Source organism: Cucurbita pepo, chromosome 15 (genome assembly GCF_057944985.1).
Source record: "Cucurbita pepo subsp. pepo isolate OVF chromosome 15, ASM5794498v1, whole genome shotgun sequence".
In the NCBI taxonomy this organism is placed as follows: Eukaryota; Viridiplantae; Streptophyta; class Magnoliopsida; order Cucurbitales; family Cucurbitaceae; genus Cucurbita; species Cucurbita pepo.
Genome location: NC_141812.1, coordinates 3,709,240 through 3,729,364, shown reverse-complemented (window position 1 = coordinate 3,729,364; position 20,125 = coordinate 3,709,240). Strand labels below are relative to the sequence as shown.

The following is a 20,125-nucleotide window of genomic DNA, read 5'->3' as shown; positions in this document are numbered from 1 at the left end:
CTTGTCCTTTCCACTTTTTATTGTTGTCATATCTCCTCTAGCGACTTTTTGTGACGAAAATATTTGTTTTGACATCCTAACTCTTTAATAGGTGTTGGTTTTGACCCTTGGTCCAAATACTCTAAAATGAATGACCGAAGAAAGAGATTAACTTGATGGGACGGGAGAGTTTCTCTATCCTAAAGAACTTACAAGACACTGCTACACTTTATTTTATTGATTTTTTTTGTATGAAAAACTTGATGGCACGAGTGGAAAGGTATTTATAACATAAAATAGATAATGAACTCCACATTTGTGATCCTCCATCTTATTCTTACACTTTTAAAATCATCTAAATTTAAAAATATCTAATATTATCTCCTAAATTTAAAACTTACCAATTAAGTCTTCAAAATTTGATCCACAGGTTAAGTCTTCTTCAACTAAATCAAGCACAAACCAAAATTATTGACTTACCCATATAACACTATTTTGGGAGTAGAATAGGTGGTATTTTATTTGGGGAAAAAATTATTAGTAATAGATGTTTTTGTTAGTATCTCACAACAACGCCCACACTCGATCAAGATGAATAAAAAAAAAAAAAAATAGGAAGAGGAATATTGTCTAAAGAATTTGTATGGATGACTTCATGTAGGTTGACCCATAGAGAATACAGAGAAGGAAGAATGAAGAGAGTAGATCTTCAAAGCAGTGTCTAAGGGATATATATATATATATATAGTTTACTATATATCTTTAACAAATATAACCACCTATTATATATAAGTATCTACTAAATACATCTCTAGGCATCAGACTCCATATCCCAAGAATTCTCCGACTGGTAGACTGATCTAGTCAACCAAGAATTTCATTCTCAAATGACTATCAGCATTTTCACTGCATCATACCAATTGAGGTTTTGCACATCCTCAATGTTCCAACATCAACACATTTTGTCAACATGTTTGTTGAATTCTTTGCATCCTCTATCTTCTCCAAACACGTCACCATCTTCCACTAACCTACGATTTCTATGTCTTATCTTTGAATGATAGACCGTGTTCCTCACCAACTGTACGAAACACTGACTATCTGTATAAAGAATCTCCTCATGTTGCTTCTTGCCCAACTCTTCGACATAGTCTGTCATCTATATCATCTTCTTTCCGGCTTCAGCTATTGCCACGTACTCAGCCTCAGTAGATGAAAAAACAATGCATTTCTGAAGCCTAGACATCCTATCATCTATGGTTTGCTCCCACTTGGTTGTGTACTCCAACTGTAGGGCCTCATCAAAGGGCTCTGGTTCTCGTCCATCAGTTAGGAATAGATAGTGTAATGAAGGTACATAACTATCTGGTATTTTGATAGCTCTGGATGATCTTTTCAATACCTGTTCAAATGTCATTTGTTCCACCTCTGGTTCCTCAGCAACAGTCTCAGAAGTTTCTTGAGTATTTGCTACAACATCACTAAGTGAATTTTTCCACAACTCAACCTCGACTCCCACTTGCTTCGTTGTCCCAAAACCTTTCTTCTCTTTGTCCTTTTACAGGACATTTTCATCAAAAGTCACATCATAATGTCTCAGGATTCTCTTATTCTTGACACCCTAAAATTTGTACCCCGAATATATCAAAATCATAGCCTATGAGGTAGCAGTTCACAGGCTGAGCATCAAGCTTGTCACTTTTCTCTAGATCAACATGAACATATACAGTGCCGCCAAAAGTTCTCAAGTGAGAGTACTTGAGTTTTTTTGCTGTCCATACTTCTTCTAGTAACTTAAACTCCAAGGGTACTGACGGCCCTCTATTGATCAAGTAGATTGTTATATTTACAGCATCGACCTAGAACGCCTTTGGCAATCCAAAATGAATCCTCATACTCTTTACCCACTCATTCAATGTTCTGTTCACCCTTTCAACAATACCATTTTTTCTTGTTTTATCGGGAACTATCCTCATTAATCGAATTCCCTCAGTTGCACAAAATGCTTTGAATTCCGAATTGTCGTACTCTTCTTCATTGTCAGACCTCAGGCATTTGATCTTTAGGCCGATCTAATCTTCAACTTCAGCTTTCCACTTCTTGAAGATGTCAAACACATCTGACTTGTGTTTCAAAAAATAAATCTACTCCTTCCTGCTGAAATCATGGATGTATGTAACGTAGAACTTTGATCCACCAAGTGATGGAACTGGAGATGGTCCCCAAACATCTGTATGGACCATTTCCAATCACACTTTCTTCAATTCTTTAGTAGCCTTTGTGAAGCTAATTCGTTTCTGTATGCTCATAATGCAGTTCTCACGAGGACTCATATCAACAGATTTCAGACATTCTAAAACTCCTTTCGCAACCAGCATCTTCATTCCTTTAACACTCATATGTCCAAATCTATTATGTCATAGACTTGATTTGAAGCACTCTCAGCAACAACATCCGTGCTCATGCACCCTACAGTTGTGTATAAGGTTCCAGACTTTATGTCACGTGCTACCACCATAGCACACTTCTCAATCTTCCACAAACTCTTCCTAAACTCTATTGCATAACCTGTGCTGTCTAACTAACCAATAGAGATCAGGTTCTTCTTGAGATCAGGAATATATCTGACATCTTTTAATGTCCACTGATTTCCTTCGAGAGTTTTTATGCACACATCCCCCTTTCCTTCAATCTCCAAAGCTTTGTTGTCAGCAAGATACGCCTTCTTGAAATTTTCAAATTTGAAATTTTGAAACAACTCCTTATTTTGAGACGAATGAAAAGATGCACATAAATCCAAAATCCAAGATTCAGTCGGACTGTCCACGCTAAAGATTAGAGAATCCCCAATGTCTTCTGTTGAATTTATAAAATCATTGCCATCCTCTAGTTTGTGATTTTGCTTCCTCTTTGGTCTTGTACACTATGTCCGAAAGTGACATTTTTCTCCACAACTCCAACACGTTACATTTGGTCTGTTTGAAAATTTTCGGTGGTTCTTTGATTTTGATCGACCTTTCTTTGGGCCCTTCGATTCACTTCTTCCCCTTTCGTCAATGCTGTGGAGAAAAATAGGAGAAAGAAAATGCACACACTCATCAAGATGAACATAAAGAAATAGGAGAAAGAAAATGCATGGAAGAATATTGGCTAAAAGATTTGTATTGATGACTTCAGATACCTACACCAACAGAGAATACAGAGAGTACACCTTCAAACCTGCCTAGGGGTATATATATGATTTTAGTTTATTATATATATAGCTTTAACCGATATAACTACCTACTATCTAAATATCTATCAAATATATCTCTACCAACTTTTTACTACGGGCTCCATGTAAGAACACTTCAAGTTATAATTAAAAATTTGTTAGCACAACTTATCCGCTAAATCTTCATTTGTATCATTAAAATCAAATCAAGGCAACCAAGGCAACTTATACTCTAAAAGGCAATCTTACAAGAAAACATTCCTCCCAATCAAAAGACACTTCCATCTCTAGTAAGAACATGCATCACACTTTCCCAAATAACCCACAATGAATCTCAAAGTAACACTTCCATCTCTAGGAACCACATCCCAATGAAAGATTAGGAGAAAAAAAACTCCACTTTGAGAGCAAACATTTAATGGATAATTAGGAGGGTAGATGAGAGAAAGTGGTATGTTTCCCCATTCTGCGTCGGCCATAGCCCTTTAGTTCTCTCTCTCTCTCTTTCATCTTAATTATCGCCATCAAAGTGCACCACTTCCCCCAACAACATTGGCAGCACCCTAGCCCATACCCCATCACTAATCTCGAGAGAGACCCAATTTGTAGTAGTGAATAAGCCTTCTCTTTCCCCTCTTCATGACTTATAAATACGAAGGGCAATGGTCAATAACCAAAGCTGACATGTTTCCAGCTATCAAATAGGACCATCCCATCCCAACACAAAAGCTCTCACACCCTCCCCTTCAATTTATACCCCTTCAATCTCTCCCACTCTTTCAGGACTTTGTGAAAATGAGTATGCAAGTCTCAGATACACTCCATTACTGGTTGGTAAACCATCCAAACATTCTCCATTTCTCATGGTCTCAAGGGGAAACCCTAGGCTCATCCCCACTTTTCCTCACAATCACGGTTGTATCCTATCTCTCTTTAACCTTCCTCCTCTCGAACGTAACCCTCCCGCACCTCCGTCCCGCCGTTCTCAAGCGAATCACCGTCGTCCACAACCTCGTCCTCCTCGCCCTCTCCTTCACAATGGCCCTCGGTTGCACTCTCGCCACCTTCTCCCACGCACCTCACCTTCACTACATCCTATGTCTACCTCCAAAAACACCCGCGCAAGGTCCACTCTTCTTCTGGGCTTACGTGTTCTACCTCTCGAAGATCGTGGAATTCATCGACACGTTCTTGATCATCCTCAGTGGTTCGATCAAACGTCTTACATTCCTTCACGTGTACCACCACGCGACAGTGGTGATCATGTGTTATCTATGGCTACATTCATCTCAATCGTTGTTTCCATTGGTTCTGGTGACGAACTCGTCGGTTCATGTTTTGATGTATACGTATTATTTGTCGTGCGCGCTCGGGGTTCGGCCACGGTGGAAACGGCTTGTTACCGAGTGTCAAATTGTGCAATTTCAGTTTAGCTTCGTGGTGTTGGCTTTGATGCTTTATTTTCATGTCACTCATAAAGGATCTGGCTGTGCTGGTGTGTGGGGATGGTGCTTTAATGTCGTGTTTTACTCCTCGCTTCTGGCTTTGTTCTCTGATTTTCATGCTAAGAACTATGGTGGAAATGGAAAGACGGCGCCCAAAAAGTTGGCTTGAAAAGAAACCAAGATGGAGTTCATTAAATTCCTACGTTATTCCTTTGAGATTTGTGAGTTTAATTCTTCAAAACATATATTTAATCAGTTGTTCATGATAATGATGATCTAATCATTCAAGATGCTTCGTAAGTGATTACTTTCTTAATATGTTGAACTAATATTGCATGGTGGTCAAGGGTGATGTTTAATTTTTTTTTTTTTTTTTTGTGCTAAATTTTCTCGACACGTTTAGAAGTGATTTTAGTGGTTAAAATCTCTCCGAGCATGTACATAGTAATCTAAAATCCATTATCGTTTAGTTTTTATACTTTAAATAATATTTCGTATCCTCGAATATTGATTTTGAACATGAAAAAAAAAAGGGTTTTAACCATTTTAAGAATAGCTCTCGAACATGCTCCTAATCTTGTTGTAAAAACGACATGTCTTTAATAGTTCTCGGAAGAACTACTCCGATCATTTTTAGGGTTTTTTTTTGTAGGCAAAGATTTAAATTTTATTCTAGAAATGTATATTATTTTTTTAAATGATATCATGACGTCACCAACATTGATATATTTGATTTATGATATTATGCATAAAGTTTTATTATGTAATTATTTGAAATGAATTTATTGTCTATTTATTTATAATAGTCTATTTTAAGTCCATTTAGAAACTTAATGAATCATATTAATAACTTTTATCCATAAATTAATAAAAATACTCAAAATTTTAAAATAATTTAATTTTAATAGAAATCATATTTACTTTATTTAAAATATTTAAAAATACCGTAGAAGTTTAAATAATTTTATTAATATCCTCAAATTATTTAAAAGTTTAAAAATAATCCTGCCAGGATTAAATACTAATTATAAAATTTTAAAAAGTAGCATTTTACCCTTAATTTTTATAAAAATAAATAAACTATCTCAAAATTTTTTTTTTTTTTTTTTAAGTTTAAGGATATTAATTTTATTTTTGAAACGTAGTAGTAATAGTCATATTCATATACTAACTGTAAGGATATTTTCGAAGACTTAAAAGCGAAATCTTTTAAATATTTTTGAAATAAAATATTTATTAATTTTAGGGTTAAAAATAAATAGAAGGGTATAAATATCTAATTGTAGTGTGTGCCTGGTAGAGATTGATGGAAAAAAACCTGATGAGTTGGTCGAGTAACATTAAGTCACACCTACGAGTAAATTTTATCATAAATTCTCCTTGAAATTCGTACTGTTAATTATTAATTCACCGACTTTACAGATTTCTTAAATAATAATTTATTTTTTATACATTAAAAAAATAATATAAAGTTCATTAGAAAATGATTTTTTTTTATATTTTTTTATCTTTGTGAAAAATATTAAGGGTATTCAATTATTTAAATAAATAAATTTATAAATTAGATTAATGAATGGGTTACAATACAATTATACTCACATTTATTTAATTTGAATATGGAATTAACATACTAATTAATGCTAAGTTTTTTTTTTTTTTTTTTTTGTTACTATGTCTACACAATTAAATGAGAATTTAATTATTTTTTTAACTCAAATTCTATATTTTTAGCATTTTTTAAGGTTTAATTATTGTTTAGTTGTTATGGTTGTGTAGTTATAGTTTTAATTTAGCATAAATTTCCAAAATATTATACAAAAATTGACAGATGTTCTTCGTAATGTCTAAATAAAAAAAAGATTTTTTTTTTTTTTTTTTCTAATTCAACTATATCAATTAAGGGTTTTAAATAAAAAAAACATGTTTTAAAATGTGGGTAGGTAGGTTTTATTTATGTTTGATAAAGACCTTTAATCTAAAAATAAATCAAACATTTTTAATATTTATTAGAAAAAAATAAATAAATATTCTTATCACTGCTAAATACATGATACTAATTCATTTTCATTTCGGTCTCTATTATAATAAATAAATAAATAATTATTTATTTATTTATTTTGAGTCATATTTCTAATGTGTAACTAAATAAAAATAGGAACTAAAACTAAAATTTAAAATTTTAAAATAGTAAAACCATCTACTTCCATTGTCGTCTTTGCATTCGTGTTTCGGGTTTTACTCAAGGTTTTTAAAACAAATCTACTAGGGAGAGGTTTCCACACCCTTATAAACAATGTTTAGTTCCCCTCTCCAACCAATGTGTGAATCTACCTCCTTTGGGACCAGCCTACTCGTTCGCACTCATTCCTCTCTCCAATCGATGTGTGATCTCACAATCCACCCCCTTTAGAGTCCAGTGTTCTCGTTGGTACTCATTTCTCTTTTCAATCGATGTGGGATCTCACAATCTACCCTTTTCGGGGTTAGCGTTCTCGCTAGCACTCGTTCTCCTCTTCAATCGATGTGGGATCTCACAATCCACCCTTTTTGGGCCAGCGTTCTCGCTAGCACTCGTTCCCCTCTTTAGAGCCTATTGTCCTCGCTGGTACTCGTTCTCTCTCCAATCGATGTGGGATCTCACAATCCACCATTTTCGAAACTAGCATTCTCGCTAGCACTCGTTCCCCTCTTCAATCAATGTAGGATCTCACATGAACATATTTTTTTTCCTCCTCTACTTGATTTTTTCTTAAAATAAAAATGAACAAACTTATTTCCCTCGCTCTCGTCCCCCTCTTCCAATCGTAAAACTCACCCAATGAGTTCATTCTTCCAATCGACACTCCTCTTCATCCTTCTTCTCTAACCGTCATTTGTTCTTTGATCAGTAGTAACAACGAGCAATACCACAACCCAACAAACCACGACGTTTGTAGGGTTTTGCAACCTTGACCCTCTCAAGGGTAACCCTCAAATCAAATAATTATCAAACGAAACCAAAATGGTTACCTACAAAGATCGAGAAGAAACGAATATAAATGATATTGTAAGGTATAGGTATAGGTTTAGGTAGGTATATAAAAATATATGTTGTATGAGGATGATAGAATTAATGGCGGGTGACAGCCAACTACCGCCATCGCTACCACCTTCATTAGGGTTGAGCAGAGGAGGAAATACAGATGTTTCGTGCATCAATGTCACTTTATCATCACTAAGATACGTAATTACTTTTTTCATCTACATTTCTAAATAATAATAATAATAATAATAATAAATAATAATAAAAATAATATTAGGACCACACATTTGTCATCTTCATCAGACAATCTCAGACCCCATTTAAACCTACACACTTGATTGTATTCTTTCTACTTTTCTTTCAACTCATCAATGATTGGATTGTAAAACTTACTATGTCTGCAAAAGAATCACTAAGAATCTTTTCAAAATTGGAAAGGAAATCTTGTAATATTACTTCCTAACTTTCATAAATATTTGATAATCGTAGTTGGTTAGAATATTGGACCGATATTTGAGACTCGAAACAGTGTGATAGTGACCTGGAAGGTAAATCGAGCTCGAAAACCGCTACATAATTCAAGTTTATAGGTTTCGTGTTTCCATTTATCTAGAGATGTATGGGAGCTGGAAAAATCTTTTGGACCAACCTGAAATTTGGGATGGTTAGGTTGATAGTCTGGACAAACCGAATAGAGTTCACAGCATTTGAGTTGGATTATTTTTTGTATTATTTAAGAAAATACGATACATGTTCTTTAATAACTAAAATTTCATAAAACTCAAATATTAGATATTTACGAGTCACGTTGCATCACTAATATCGATTATAAATATTAAATATTATTAATTTTTTTAAAATTAGGATAAGATAGAGTTAGATTGTAACACTATTTTCGAGTCGGTCAGTTTGATTCGACCAAAAAAATTACAACCTGCAAACTGAACTACTCTAGGCCATGGTTTCTTGTGTGCAATGTCGCATCTCATCATCATCTATATTCTCATCGAATGATCCATGCATTGTGATGTCATCCTATGTCTCAAGACAGCTCGACCATCTTGGCTTGCTCGGATATATCAATCGAAACTGACTCACATGTCATTCATCTCATTGGGACATCCCAAACATCTATCCATCTAGATTCTATCAAGGTATTGGATCCTCCGTGTCCATGCTAAATCATTTATGGAATCCGTTCGAGATAGTAGGTGCATAATTTAACCTTCGACACATGGGCTAGGGTCCAATGTCCAATGTCGCATAGCGCTCACCCACACTGTAACGCACATATGTGCTACAGGGTAGCTCGCTTAGGCCAAGGCCTAGGGATTGTGGAGAACTGACACCATACTTCCCCTATAGTACACTTTGAGGCATTCCCAATCTTTTGGAGTAGACGTCATTTTGGCTAGCGGTCATACGACCCCATGGAGCGCTCGTCAAGTATCCGATTAAAACCAAATTTGGTGAGCTTTTATCTTTAATATTGATAGACTTAATTCCAGAGACGCAAACTCTGATTTCTGAGGGTTATGACTCAGGGCCTTATACGATCCTCTCCGAGCTTGTTTTCGACACTTGTATCGCCTCATTCTCTCAAACCTTGCATATACCTCAGCTTAACTTAAATGCACACTTTTAGTGTGTTGGATGATGTACCGTTCTTCTTGATCGCCTCATGCCACCTGTCTATCTTGGCTTTCACGTGGCTGGATAAGGGCCAATTGAGGGCTGTCCCTTGTCTGTCTTGCGTGTGAGGGTCACAACCTACTTTCTCTAGCTACGAGTTATTTCAAGCCATCAAGGACATGAGTTTAGTGAAAAAAAAAATTAAATTTCATTCTTACATTTTACTCCATGGTTTTGAATATAAATCCGATTTTGTTCTTAGATTTCAAAATGTTAAATTTATACTAATTTTGATTTTATTTGATCCATAAATTTAAAATTTACAATTTTATCCAAACATTACGACATGAATTTTGAATAATAATAAATAACAAGAAATTTAGAGACAAGAGTTTCCCATTGTCAATTTTGTAACACTGTTCAAACTCAGTACCTACAACTAACTATATATACTTCCTATACTTTCTTCATTTGAAGCATCTTTAATTTTAGTTCTTTGCTCATCTCTTCATATTTCTCTCTATTTTTTCTCCTCCACTTCTTTCATTTTCTTCCTGAATTCGTGTTCTTCTACCAAACTGACACCGATCGAGACGGCGATCATGGTAGCCTGCTATCAATTCATGTAGGAGTTAATACTCATCTTTAGGTCAATACTTATGTGAGCCTCGACTGAATTTCCTACTCTTTAGGCTTTTTATTTACCCGTTCATGCATTTATTGTTATTGTTAATGTTTCTATTTCTACCTCTTTTGTTTTGATTTTGGTTTTCGAGTTATTATTGTTTAGAAAATTAATAATCACATTCGTACTTCGTCCGTAATCCATTTTGTGCTTAAAATTGCCTAAAACTCGTCTAAAATTCCTTTTATTTATTGAATATTATTATTATTATTATTATTTTACTTAAAATAAATATGGATGCAAAACAAAAATCCCATTATTATTTATTTATTTATTTTTTGAAGATTTTATTTATGAAGAATTATTTATAATTAAATATTTATTTAAAAAATGATTTGAATAAATATTTTGAGAAATGATTGATGTCCAAAGGAAAACGGTCTCAATAAGATTTGATTTTTTCTTTTTATTGTTAAATATTTAGTTGGATATTTTAAAAATGTTTTTATTTTTATTATTTGAAAAAATAAACAATAATATTTTATTATTATTTTTTCTAAAGTTGCTATTATATTTATTATAATTCTGACCTTTTAATTTAATTGATGTCTCAACAGTGCATGGACAGTTGGAACCATCTCAACCAGGTAGCCCCTACCCTAAAAAAATTAAATAATAAAAATGGCTAAAAATTAGGATTGAATATATATATATATATATATATATTATTGTAACGACTCGTGTCCAGGATTCAGATTAAGATTTGAAATTTAGATTCGGTACTTGATGGACCCGACATTTACGTGTGACATGATCAGGTTACTTACTCGCCTATGAGAGTGACGCCTTTCAGATTACTTATTTCTTGCTTCTGAGAATCAGCGATATGGTTAGATTACTCGCTCGCTTTTGAGACTAAAGAGTTCTTTCAGCAAAATTTACTCTCAGAAAAATTTATACGATGTCACTCAATATAAAATTGATCCAAGTAAAACACACGATTAATTTTAGAGTTTCTATGATTGAGCCACCAAAATAAAAAGGACAGCTTAGGTTATAACTTTCAATTCTTAAGAGCCTTTGTACTCTTCCTCTACTCGGTGTTATAATTGTTCATAACAAAATTATTCTTCTAAAAACTTCTGCTCGACATATTTTGGTTGCATACATTTACCGTAAAAAATATATTTATAATAATTTTAAGTTAGACTCAATGTCGGTAAGACGTAATTCAATTCTTTCTCAACTAATAGAATCGATTGCCAACTATCAGAAACACATTATTTCAAATATTGTCCAAAACCTAATAATTTTATTGTAATTCAAGATGTCAGTCACAATATTACACTTTTTTCATCTTATCCCAACAACTTAAAAGAATAACTCGATTACGACAATTGGGTTTGTTCGATTTTGTCAAACAAAATATGTAATAACTATGGCGTTGTTTGTTTATAACATGTTAAGAAATGACATCATTTAAATAACACATAGAGATATATAGATCTTACCTACTATCTTAAAAAATTTTGACATTCAAAAACGAAAACCGTGTAAATGAGATAAATATCTCTACATATTCCAAAATAACGGAAGATGAGTAGAGCCTACGAGAGAGGCGATTCAAGAAAGTAAAGTGACATTAAAGAAGATGGAAGAATGAAATATTAGGTACATAATGGAAGATGAATTCAAATCGAATACGTTGCATTAAGTATCGAGAGATAGGAGATGCATAACCCTATTATTAACAGGCAAATCGATTGAGCTATGATTTACATACATTCAAAGTTATCAACAATATGTTCATCTAAATTGTCGTTCTTCATCATTAGACTACGAATTAATTCGAAATTGTTTGTTAATTTTTTATTTTTCAATTTCCGAAGAATTTTTTTTTTTATTTTTTATTTTAAAATTAAAGTGTATCAGAAGGGTGATTAGTTCGTTCTTGGGTGAATGCAGAGGGAGAGACAGTGTGTAGTCCATGTCTGCAGGAGAATTTTAAATACTGATAAGTGGGATGTAAGAAGCTTGACTGCAGCTGAATTTGAAGTATCACCAAACCCAATAACTTTCCCATAAAAAATACACCAACTTCTTGTACCTAGCTTTGATATCTGTCATCCCATGCATTAATTTTGAAATTGTATGATTGTATGTGGAAGATGAAAACAATGAATGAGAAGAGTCTTCAACAAAAAGTTAGATATCGAGAGGCTAAAAAAAACTTAAAAGAATTGAAAGTTACTATGTGTACCAACCAGATGCACCGTCTTTTTTGATGACTTAATCATAAGAACTCGAAAGTTAAAGCCTAGTTTGCTAGGAGCAATTAATATTGGGTGACCTCCTGGAAATTTTCTTAGAAAAAAAGTATCTTACAAGTCCGCTTGGTGGGTCATCAAAGAAATCAAAATTATTTATAAAGAGGTTCCATGTAACTCTACTTTTAGAGAGGTTCCACAATCATACAATTAATATTGGCTCTGAATCCATCAAAGAAATCCCACAATCATAATTAAGAATTTTACTATGCAAGTTGGCTTATCTAGTTGCACGATGCAATCCAAACTTAACCATAGATAATTTAAACTAGCAAAGTAGTAGCCATATTAACCTCAAACGCTTCCAAAAGTTCAGAAATGGCTCTCAAAGAGTTTAAAATGGTAGGAAAGTGTCTGAAAATATCAAGTCCGAGCTAGATCAACTGAGAGGTCGAATTGTAATCGTTAGAACATGGATTCTTTGACGGGCTCAAAATCGTCAAGAAGTCGAGTTGGAGCCACTAGAACATGGATTCTTCAAATCGTGAAAGTGAGATGAAATGGAGTAGTTGTTGTGACTTAGTAAGTCAAAAGACTTCTCTTTTATATTAGATTATAACTTTCCACATTCTCAATCTAATCGATGTGGAACAACTGTTTTTCTTTCTAATTTTCGTTTGTTACGTAATACAAATCTAAAAGAAACTTTCATCCTCGAAAGTAACTTAAGCTTAGAATAACTCAAAGTCTCATCTATCTAGAGAGGTTCGTAATCTATAATGTGTGCTGAGTTAATCAAGTATTTGCGAAGTATGGAAAGTAGAATACGTTATGCACCATAGAGAGAGATAGTGGTAGGGCTAAACTGTATGTCATTGATCCGATCCAACCTAGAATATCGAAGGGTCTGACGAATCGTGGGTTTAGCTTGCCCTTTAGTCGAAAATAGCTTGTCACCTACCTTAAACTCCAAGTTTCTACTCCTCACGTTGGCATGAATCTTCTGTCTACTCTGAGTCATGCACATTCTTTCCTTGATCTTTTACATGACCTCATTGGTGGCTTAGACTAACTCTTGTTCTAACCGTTCACATTTGCCTACCTCATCATAGCACACTGCGCCCTTATCTATTTCAATATAAACTTTCGAACAACGTCACACCAATAGTTGTATGATATCTCTGTAAGCAATTTTCATAAGATGTAACTTGAAATCCCAATTGATTATGAGACTGAGGCATTACTACTATTAATACTGACATTATATAGTCCCGCCTATTCTCCATAGAGTTGAGACTTTACCCGAAGTAACCTATATAAGCTTAGGAGTGTAACAACCCACAGCTACTTGAATGACAGTGTGACTGTAACGCCCCTAATTTTCTTGCCTAAATTAGAGACATTACTACATACATGCCTTACAAATGAAGTCATGGACTTACACATTTAATTTAAAATAAGAAAATATAAATTACATAGTCTTTGAACACGGAAAATGAAACAAACCTCCTATCAATTAATAAATGAAAATCAATGCATACTATTGCCCTATCTTGACTTCCATGGCCATTCTAGCATTCACCGTCATCCATGCAGGGACGCTTTACCTTTACCTTTACCTTGAAAATATAAGGGTAGCACGTAGCTTGAGTATTTCAAGAAATACTTAGTAAGTCACCCCTCTATTGGGGTTAGTAAGACAATCACATACATATAATGACCGAACGTATCTTTTAAAACCATAACATGGTCTTGGACTCTTTCCAGTTCTAAACAAGGTTAAATGTGTGGTACTTCCCCACACATGGCCCACGCACGCGCACGTGGAACCACCAGGCAGGCTCGTATGAATATCCCTTGAGTCTGGCTTGGTTGGGCACAATGGGTTAACACGTCGCCATATGCCACAAAAAAGGAAAGGCTCGCATTATATCATCGCAGACATAAACACTGAAGGTACGCGTCTGTACTAACATAACATAAAGGGAAGTATTCGAATGCACATGACATACATACATGCATGATGTCCCCATAGTTTACATTCATAACATAAACCATGTGAATTCATCTAAAAATGTTAGTTGTTTAGTGGAATTACTCCAGTTGTTGTCTTCTTCTTGCTCACATTTCCAACAATCCCATTTCTCTTCTGTTGGTTGCTCTATCAACTCATAAATTGCTAAGCATTCCTCTGCCTTTATTGGATATTTCAAGTAGTCATTGATATTAAATTGAACTTCTTGTCACCCATTCTAAATGTTATGGTACCCTTGTAAATATCTAATGAGTGTTCACCCATTGTTTAAAAATTGTCTCCCCAAGATAATTGGTACATCATGGTCTACTTCATAATTCAAAATGATAATTTTTTTTTGGGAAGAATGAAATCAACCATATGAATTAACATGTGTTCAAATTTTCATTTGTGATGGACCCATCAGCTAGTTGAATGGTGACTGATGTTGATCTAGCCTCACCAATCCCTAACTTCTTATAAATGGATAGAGACATTAAGTTGGTGCTCGCCCCCAAGTTACATAATATTCTATCTAGCTCATTTTCTCCATCGGATACTAGAATAGTGAACGAGCATGGATCTTTTTCTTTTAGCTAGATCTTATTTTTCATAATTGCACTACACTCTTCATTTAGTGCAACTACCTTGAATTTTTCAAACTTTGTTCTATTAGTGAGTATATTTCAAAATTTTCACCTGACTTGGCATTTTCTTGAAGGACACCACCCGTGGTATGTTTATATGAATTTCTATTAGAATATCCATGAACTTCTCAAAATAGGTTTGTTCTTTCTTTCTTTTTATTCTTTCGAGAGAGAAAAAGTGTGTTATGCTCTCTTCTTGACTATGGTATGTTTCTTGCATTTTATAAGACTTTTCCGCTTAGGCATAATTTTAGTTATGCTCCTTCTATTCAGTGTCTTCCTCCTTGCTCTACTGTGTATCAGCAGTTTCTTGGGGTGATTCTTGTTATTTTCTTTAATTACACTTCTCGTGTTGGGTATTTTCTTCACATTTCTCAATTCTATTACTTGACAGTCTTTCTTGTCCTCTCTTTTTGGCATTTCGATATCTGTTGGTAGCTTCCCAATACGTTTATTTCATAGCTCAATTGCTAATTCGCTTACTTGAACTTCCAAATTTCACTAGGGGGTTTGTTGATTTTGTATCACAACGTCGTTTTTGGTCATATATTCCTACATTAGGCTCTCCAGTGATGTCCCTGGTACTTGCTGAGCTTGGGTATTTCATTTATTTTATGTATAGGCTTGTTGAGAACCATAAGTCATTTGATTTTATAATTCAAAATCTGGAGGGTAAATTGTCTTAGGTTGCATTTGCTGATTGTACGGGTTTTGTCCCTTCCATGAGAAGTTTGGATGGTGATATGAACCAAGAGACATCAATCATACAATATATTTCAATGAAGATGCGAAAAAAATGTTGTTGAAATTATCAAAAAATATTTCAATTCATGCTAGAGAAGAATGAAGTTTCATTGTTATAAATTTTTGGGTGGATTACAATTTAGTAATTTAGAGTTATTGTATTTCATTAATGTATTTTAAGACATTTTATTTACTTTAGGTTACATTTACATCATGGTTAATTATGACCATAAGGTATGAATGTTACAACTCTTGGAATGCTTTTAATAGTTCCATTTTGAGGCTATATAAAGCCATGTATATTGTATTTGTAAGGAGACTTCGAAAATGTAGTAAAAAAAACATTTGTGCTTTCTTTTTTTTAGCCAATGACTAAGTTTCTTTGCAATTCTATATAGTTTAGGTTGTATGTAGAATCATTCAAGCTCGACATGATCAATCTTGCTTGTAGAGTGATTCGAATCTCAAACAAGTGTTCTTGCGTTGAGATATTTGATCAACAAGAATCATTCAAGCTAGACATGATCGATCTTGCATGTGAAGTGATTCGAATCTCAAACAATGTTCTTGTCTTGAGATATTCGATCAACAAGATAATCTGAATCTTACTCCCTTTGTAGTGATTTCCACATATCAGATGGTTTTTCCACGCTGAGTTGTATGTGTTTGCGAAGAAGTAATTCTTCTGGTTTCCTTGACTAGCTTGATTCCCTAGATAAAAAATTGAAGCTGGATTATTTGGACATTCGTCAAAAGTGTGCTCCCCCCACAATATACACAAGATTCAGCTACTCGTTGAGTCATTACAGATGCAGCTTGAACTGGTGCTTTGTCATTAAGCCTTGTCCCAATGTTAAAGCCGGTAGAATATTAGTCACCGGAGTTAATTGAGCATTGATAGAGGTCAAAACATCAACTTCAAGTACTTCTCGGGTGTTCTTTTCTGGATTTCTCCTCACATCAGCCCACTAACAATTGTTAGATGTTATTCTTTCTAGGATCTCATAAGCTTTATTGTACGTCTTTGACAACATAGCTTCATTGGCAAAAACATCCACTAATGTTGGGTAGTCCAACTATCTTGGAGCTATCTAACATTGGTGGATTTGTCATTTGTCATTTGTCAACCTAGGTACCTTTTAATTCGGAAGTCAACAATCCACGTGGCTTACTAATTTGGAGTAAAAATTTTGCGTCATCCGTGACAAATTTGCTGCCATAATTGTTACAGCATTAGAATTATCAATTTTTGTAGGTACGTCATCTCCATTAGGGTTGTTTCCAGATTTTCTACAGCATCATGATTCAGCATAAGTGTTTTGCCTCTTTACAAAATAACTCAATTAAATGTACAGTTAAGCTTGATGTGTATAAATTGATTCTCTTTTCGGGTTGAACCATAATGAACTATTTCATGCTTGCTAATTAAAATAAATGGAACAATTAATGAGTTAATGAGAAAATTTTGAGCACGAATTCAAAATTATTTATAAAGAGGTTCCATGTAACTCTACTTTTAGAGAGTCATCACCTAACCATCTTCATATCATAGTCGGCTTAGGATTTGAGTTGTACACTCTTGGCGTGATTTTGGTCTTTAGAGAGTCATCTTTAGATTCTTAGGTTTCTTGGGTTTGCTCTAAGAGTTCTCTAATAAGTCTGGAGGAAAAGCAAAGCAAAATTCTTAACATGTAAGCCTTAATTCATATGAGTCATAAACACTTCTTCACATGCATAAATCTTTCATAGGCATCTTGTCACGTGGTATTCATAAAAACCTTGATTTCTTATGAAGGTCTTGAGGGGTTGTTTCGTCATTTTTCTCATGGTTCATACCCCAATCATGTTCTAATCCCCTTGAGATCTTACACAATTACCCTTAAGGTCCTCAAAAGTATCATGCAAAGTTTCTTAGCTTTTAGAGTCTTTTAGGTCTTCAAGACATCTTAGAATTCTTATTGGGGTGTTTTGGTTGTTTATCACCCCAAATCTTGGTTTAAGTACGTAACATATTCAAATAGCCTTGAAACTTGCATAATCCTTTTAAACCATGAAATAAGGCTCCTTATAAAATTTCATGTCATTTAGAGGTCACCTAACTCTTTTTGGTTATTTTATACATATTCTTGGTTTAGCCCCTTCGACATAATCCAATGACCACTAAATTTAATGCATAACCTTATCGTATCATATTAAGCCTTCTATTAAAATTTCATGGGTAGTAAAGTCCATTTAATAGGTTATTTTAAAGTTACTTGAATCTCATGAAAATTGTGTGGTTTAGGTCCTTTAACTTTTGGTTATGGACTTAGCTCTTCCAATAGTCTTTTAAATCTTATCTAACTTAACGATCATATATATTTTCTAGTGATTCCGACAAGTAAGATTAGAGAAAAGTCTAGATTGACTACTACTTGTTCTTTAACGTTCAGGTCTATAGTTCTTGAGCTTCTAGTATCTGAATTTATCCAAATCATCTCGAATGGAGGGTATTTCTTTGAACCGAAAGAAATATAGGAGAACCAGCTTGAAAAAAGTTCAAATCAACAAAATATCATGGTTGGTTCACTTGGGTGGCATAACATTCACTCATTAGCTCAAGTATATAGTGTTTGAGCTTTCATGATGTTAGCTCGTAAGTTTTCCATTTAGTAAGCTCAAATCACTCTTTTTCGTGTTCATACCAACCCTATAATTTTATATTGCGTACTTCACAGTGATAAAATTTTCTTCAACCTCTTGATGTCTGTAGTAGCCTATAGAATCTTATTGTCTACCAAGCACCCTTACTAGTACACATGGGTACATCCTTTTTTATCTCTATGGTCATAACACCACATCCAATGTCTCAAGACAACTGACTAAAATATCTAACCTCCCTTGACATAATCGTTTTCATGCATATACTAGTGTAAGCCTTCTAATTTTTACGGCACTGTATCTTCACAATCACAATAGAAATCTTGCTAAACCTAAACATGGTATGAATTTTCATCATTCCACGATGAATCTCATCCTTTAAAATCAATTTGTACAACTTCAAGCCAAGGAAACGAGCAACTTTGCTTTTTCGAAGTGACGAGATCTAAGTCATAACCTTCAAGCAACAATCAATGCTATGCCAAAGTTGAAGATCCAGTTGTATTTGGATACCTTGTGGCTATCATACAAGATACCTTTTATCATCAAGGACAATACCTTGAGGCTTATTATTTCCCATCAATCAGCATCTTCTTCCCTTTCAAATAAGGAACAAATTTTGATTTGCAGTTAGAGAGTGAAGAGGCATGCTGCCTGCCTTACACTTTGTCCCTCCATACATAGAAGCTTCTACTTTTGAATATTTGTTTTATGTTCTGTCTCGATTATTTCAAATACAAGTTCTTTTGAACTTTTTTATTCACTCGTGAGATTCGAACGAGAAATAGGTTTGATTGTCCATCTTATTAATATAATAGTGGTGAGGATTATTGCGAGTGAGTCATACTTTAGTTAATTTAGTGAAAGATCGTGAGTTTATAAGTGAGGAATATTATCTCCATTGATATGAGACCTTTTGAGAAAGCCCAAAGTAAAGCTATGAGAGCTTACGCTCAAAGTGAACAATATCATACCATTGTCGAGAATCGTAATTCCTAACATGGTATTAGATCTATGCCCTAAACCTAGCCATGCGAGTTTGGAAGGTAGAGTCAAAATTGTATTTATACATACAAATAATAAATGCATTTATGATTATTATTATTTTTTTAAAAATTGATATTGTTTTATAATTTAGGGAGAATATTGATTATGGCCCCCTACCCAATTGATGTGATTGACACATCTGTTTCCCTTCAACGGACAAAATTAAATTAAAGTCGCTCTCACATCCTCCAAGGTAATGAAAAGTCATTTTCCATCCAACGTTCAGCAGCTTTTCTATTTTTTTCTTCTTTTATTATTATTATTATTATTTTTTATTTCAGATTATTTTTCTAAAAAATGATTTATAAATTTAAAAAGAGCTTAGATTTCAAATAAATGTTTTAAATGGAGAAAAATCAATTTAATTTTTAGGAAGAAAAGAAAAGAAAAAGATCTCACTTTTTAATTACTAAAACAATTTAGACTCTAGTTAGTCAAATTAATGAAGGTTAAAATGGGTTAAATGTATTATTTTTAAAATTTTGTAATATTTGGTAAATGATAAAAAAAATTATAAAAATTTGGAGAAGGCAAATGATTCTCTAAATTGATCAAAGGAAATGTAACACTTCAGCTCTAACGAGAGATTTTATAGCGGATTTTTCTTTAATGTTGATGCTTTAATAATTTTATTGAAGGACTTAGAGGCGGAATAGAAGAGAGAAAAAAGAAAAAAAAAATGATAAAAATGGTTTAAGTTCAACTTTGAAAGGGTAATTTGGTCATTTATGCTCTATTTCCTAATAAGGCATTTGGAAATAAACTAATTAAGGGATTAGTGAAAAAAGAAAGAAAAAGAGAGAAAACCCTAGGGAGAAAGAAGGAAGAAATTGCTCGAGACTTTTCCAT

General features: G+C 33.7%; 1 protein-coding gene and 1 long non-coding RNA gene across 2 annotated transcripts; both read left to right on the top strand.

The window, feature by feature from the left end:
- Positions 1–3,862: 3,862 nt before the first annotated feature.
- LOC111811355 (uncharacterized) lies at positions 3,863–4,967 on the top strand. The gene has a single exon (XM_023698164.2). The coding sequence runs from the start codon at positions 3,989–3,991 to the stop codon at positions 4,805–4,807; it is 819 nt and encodes a 272-aa protein (XP_023553932.2). The 5' UTR covers positions 3,863–3,988; the 3' UTR covers positions 4,808–4,967.
- Positions 4,968–9,731: 4,764 nt separating this feature from the next.
- LOC111811357 (uncharacterized) lies at positions 9,732–10,933 on the top strand. Its single transcript, XR_002817532.2, has 2 exons — positions 9,732–9,953; positions 10,535–10,933. It is a non-coding gene; the product is annotated as an uncharacterized LOC111811357 (long non-coding RNA).
- Positions 10,934–20,125: the final 9,192 nt, after the last annotated feature.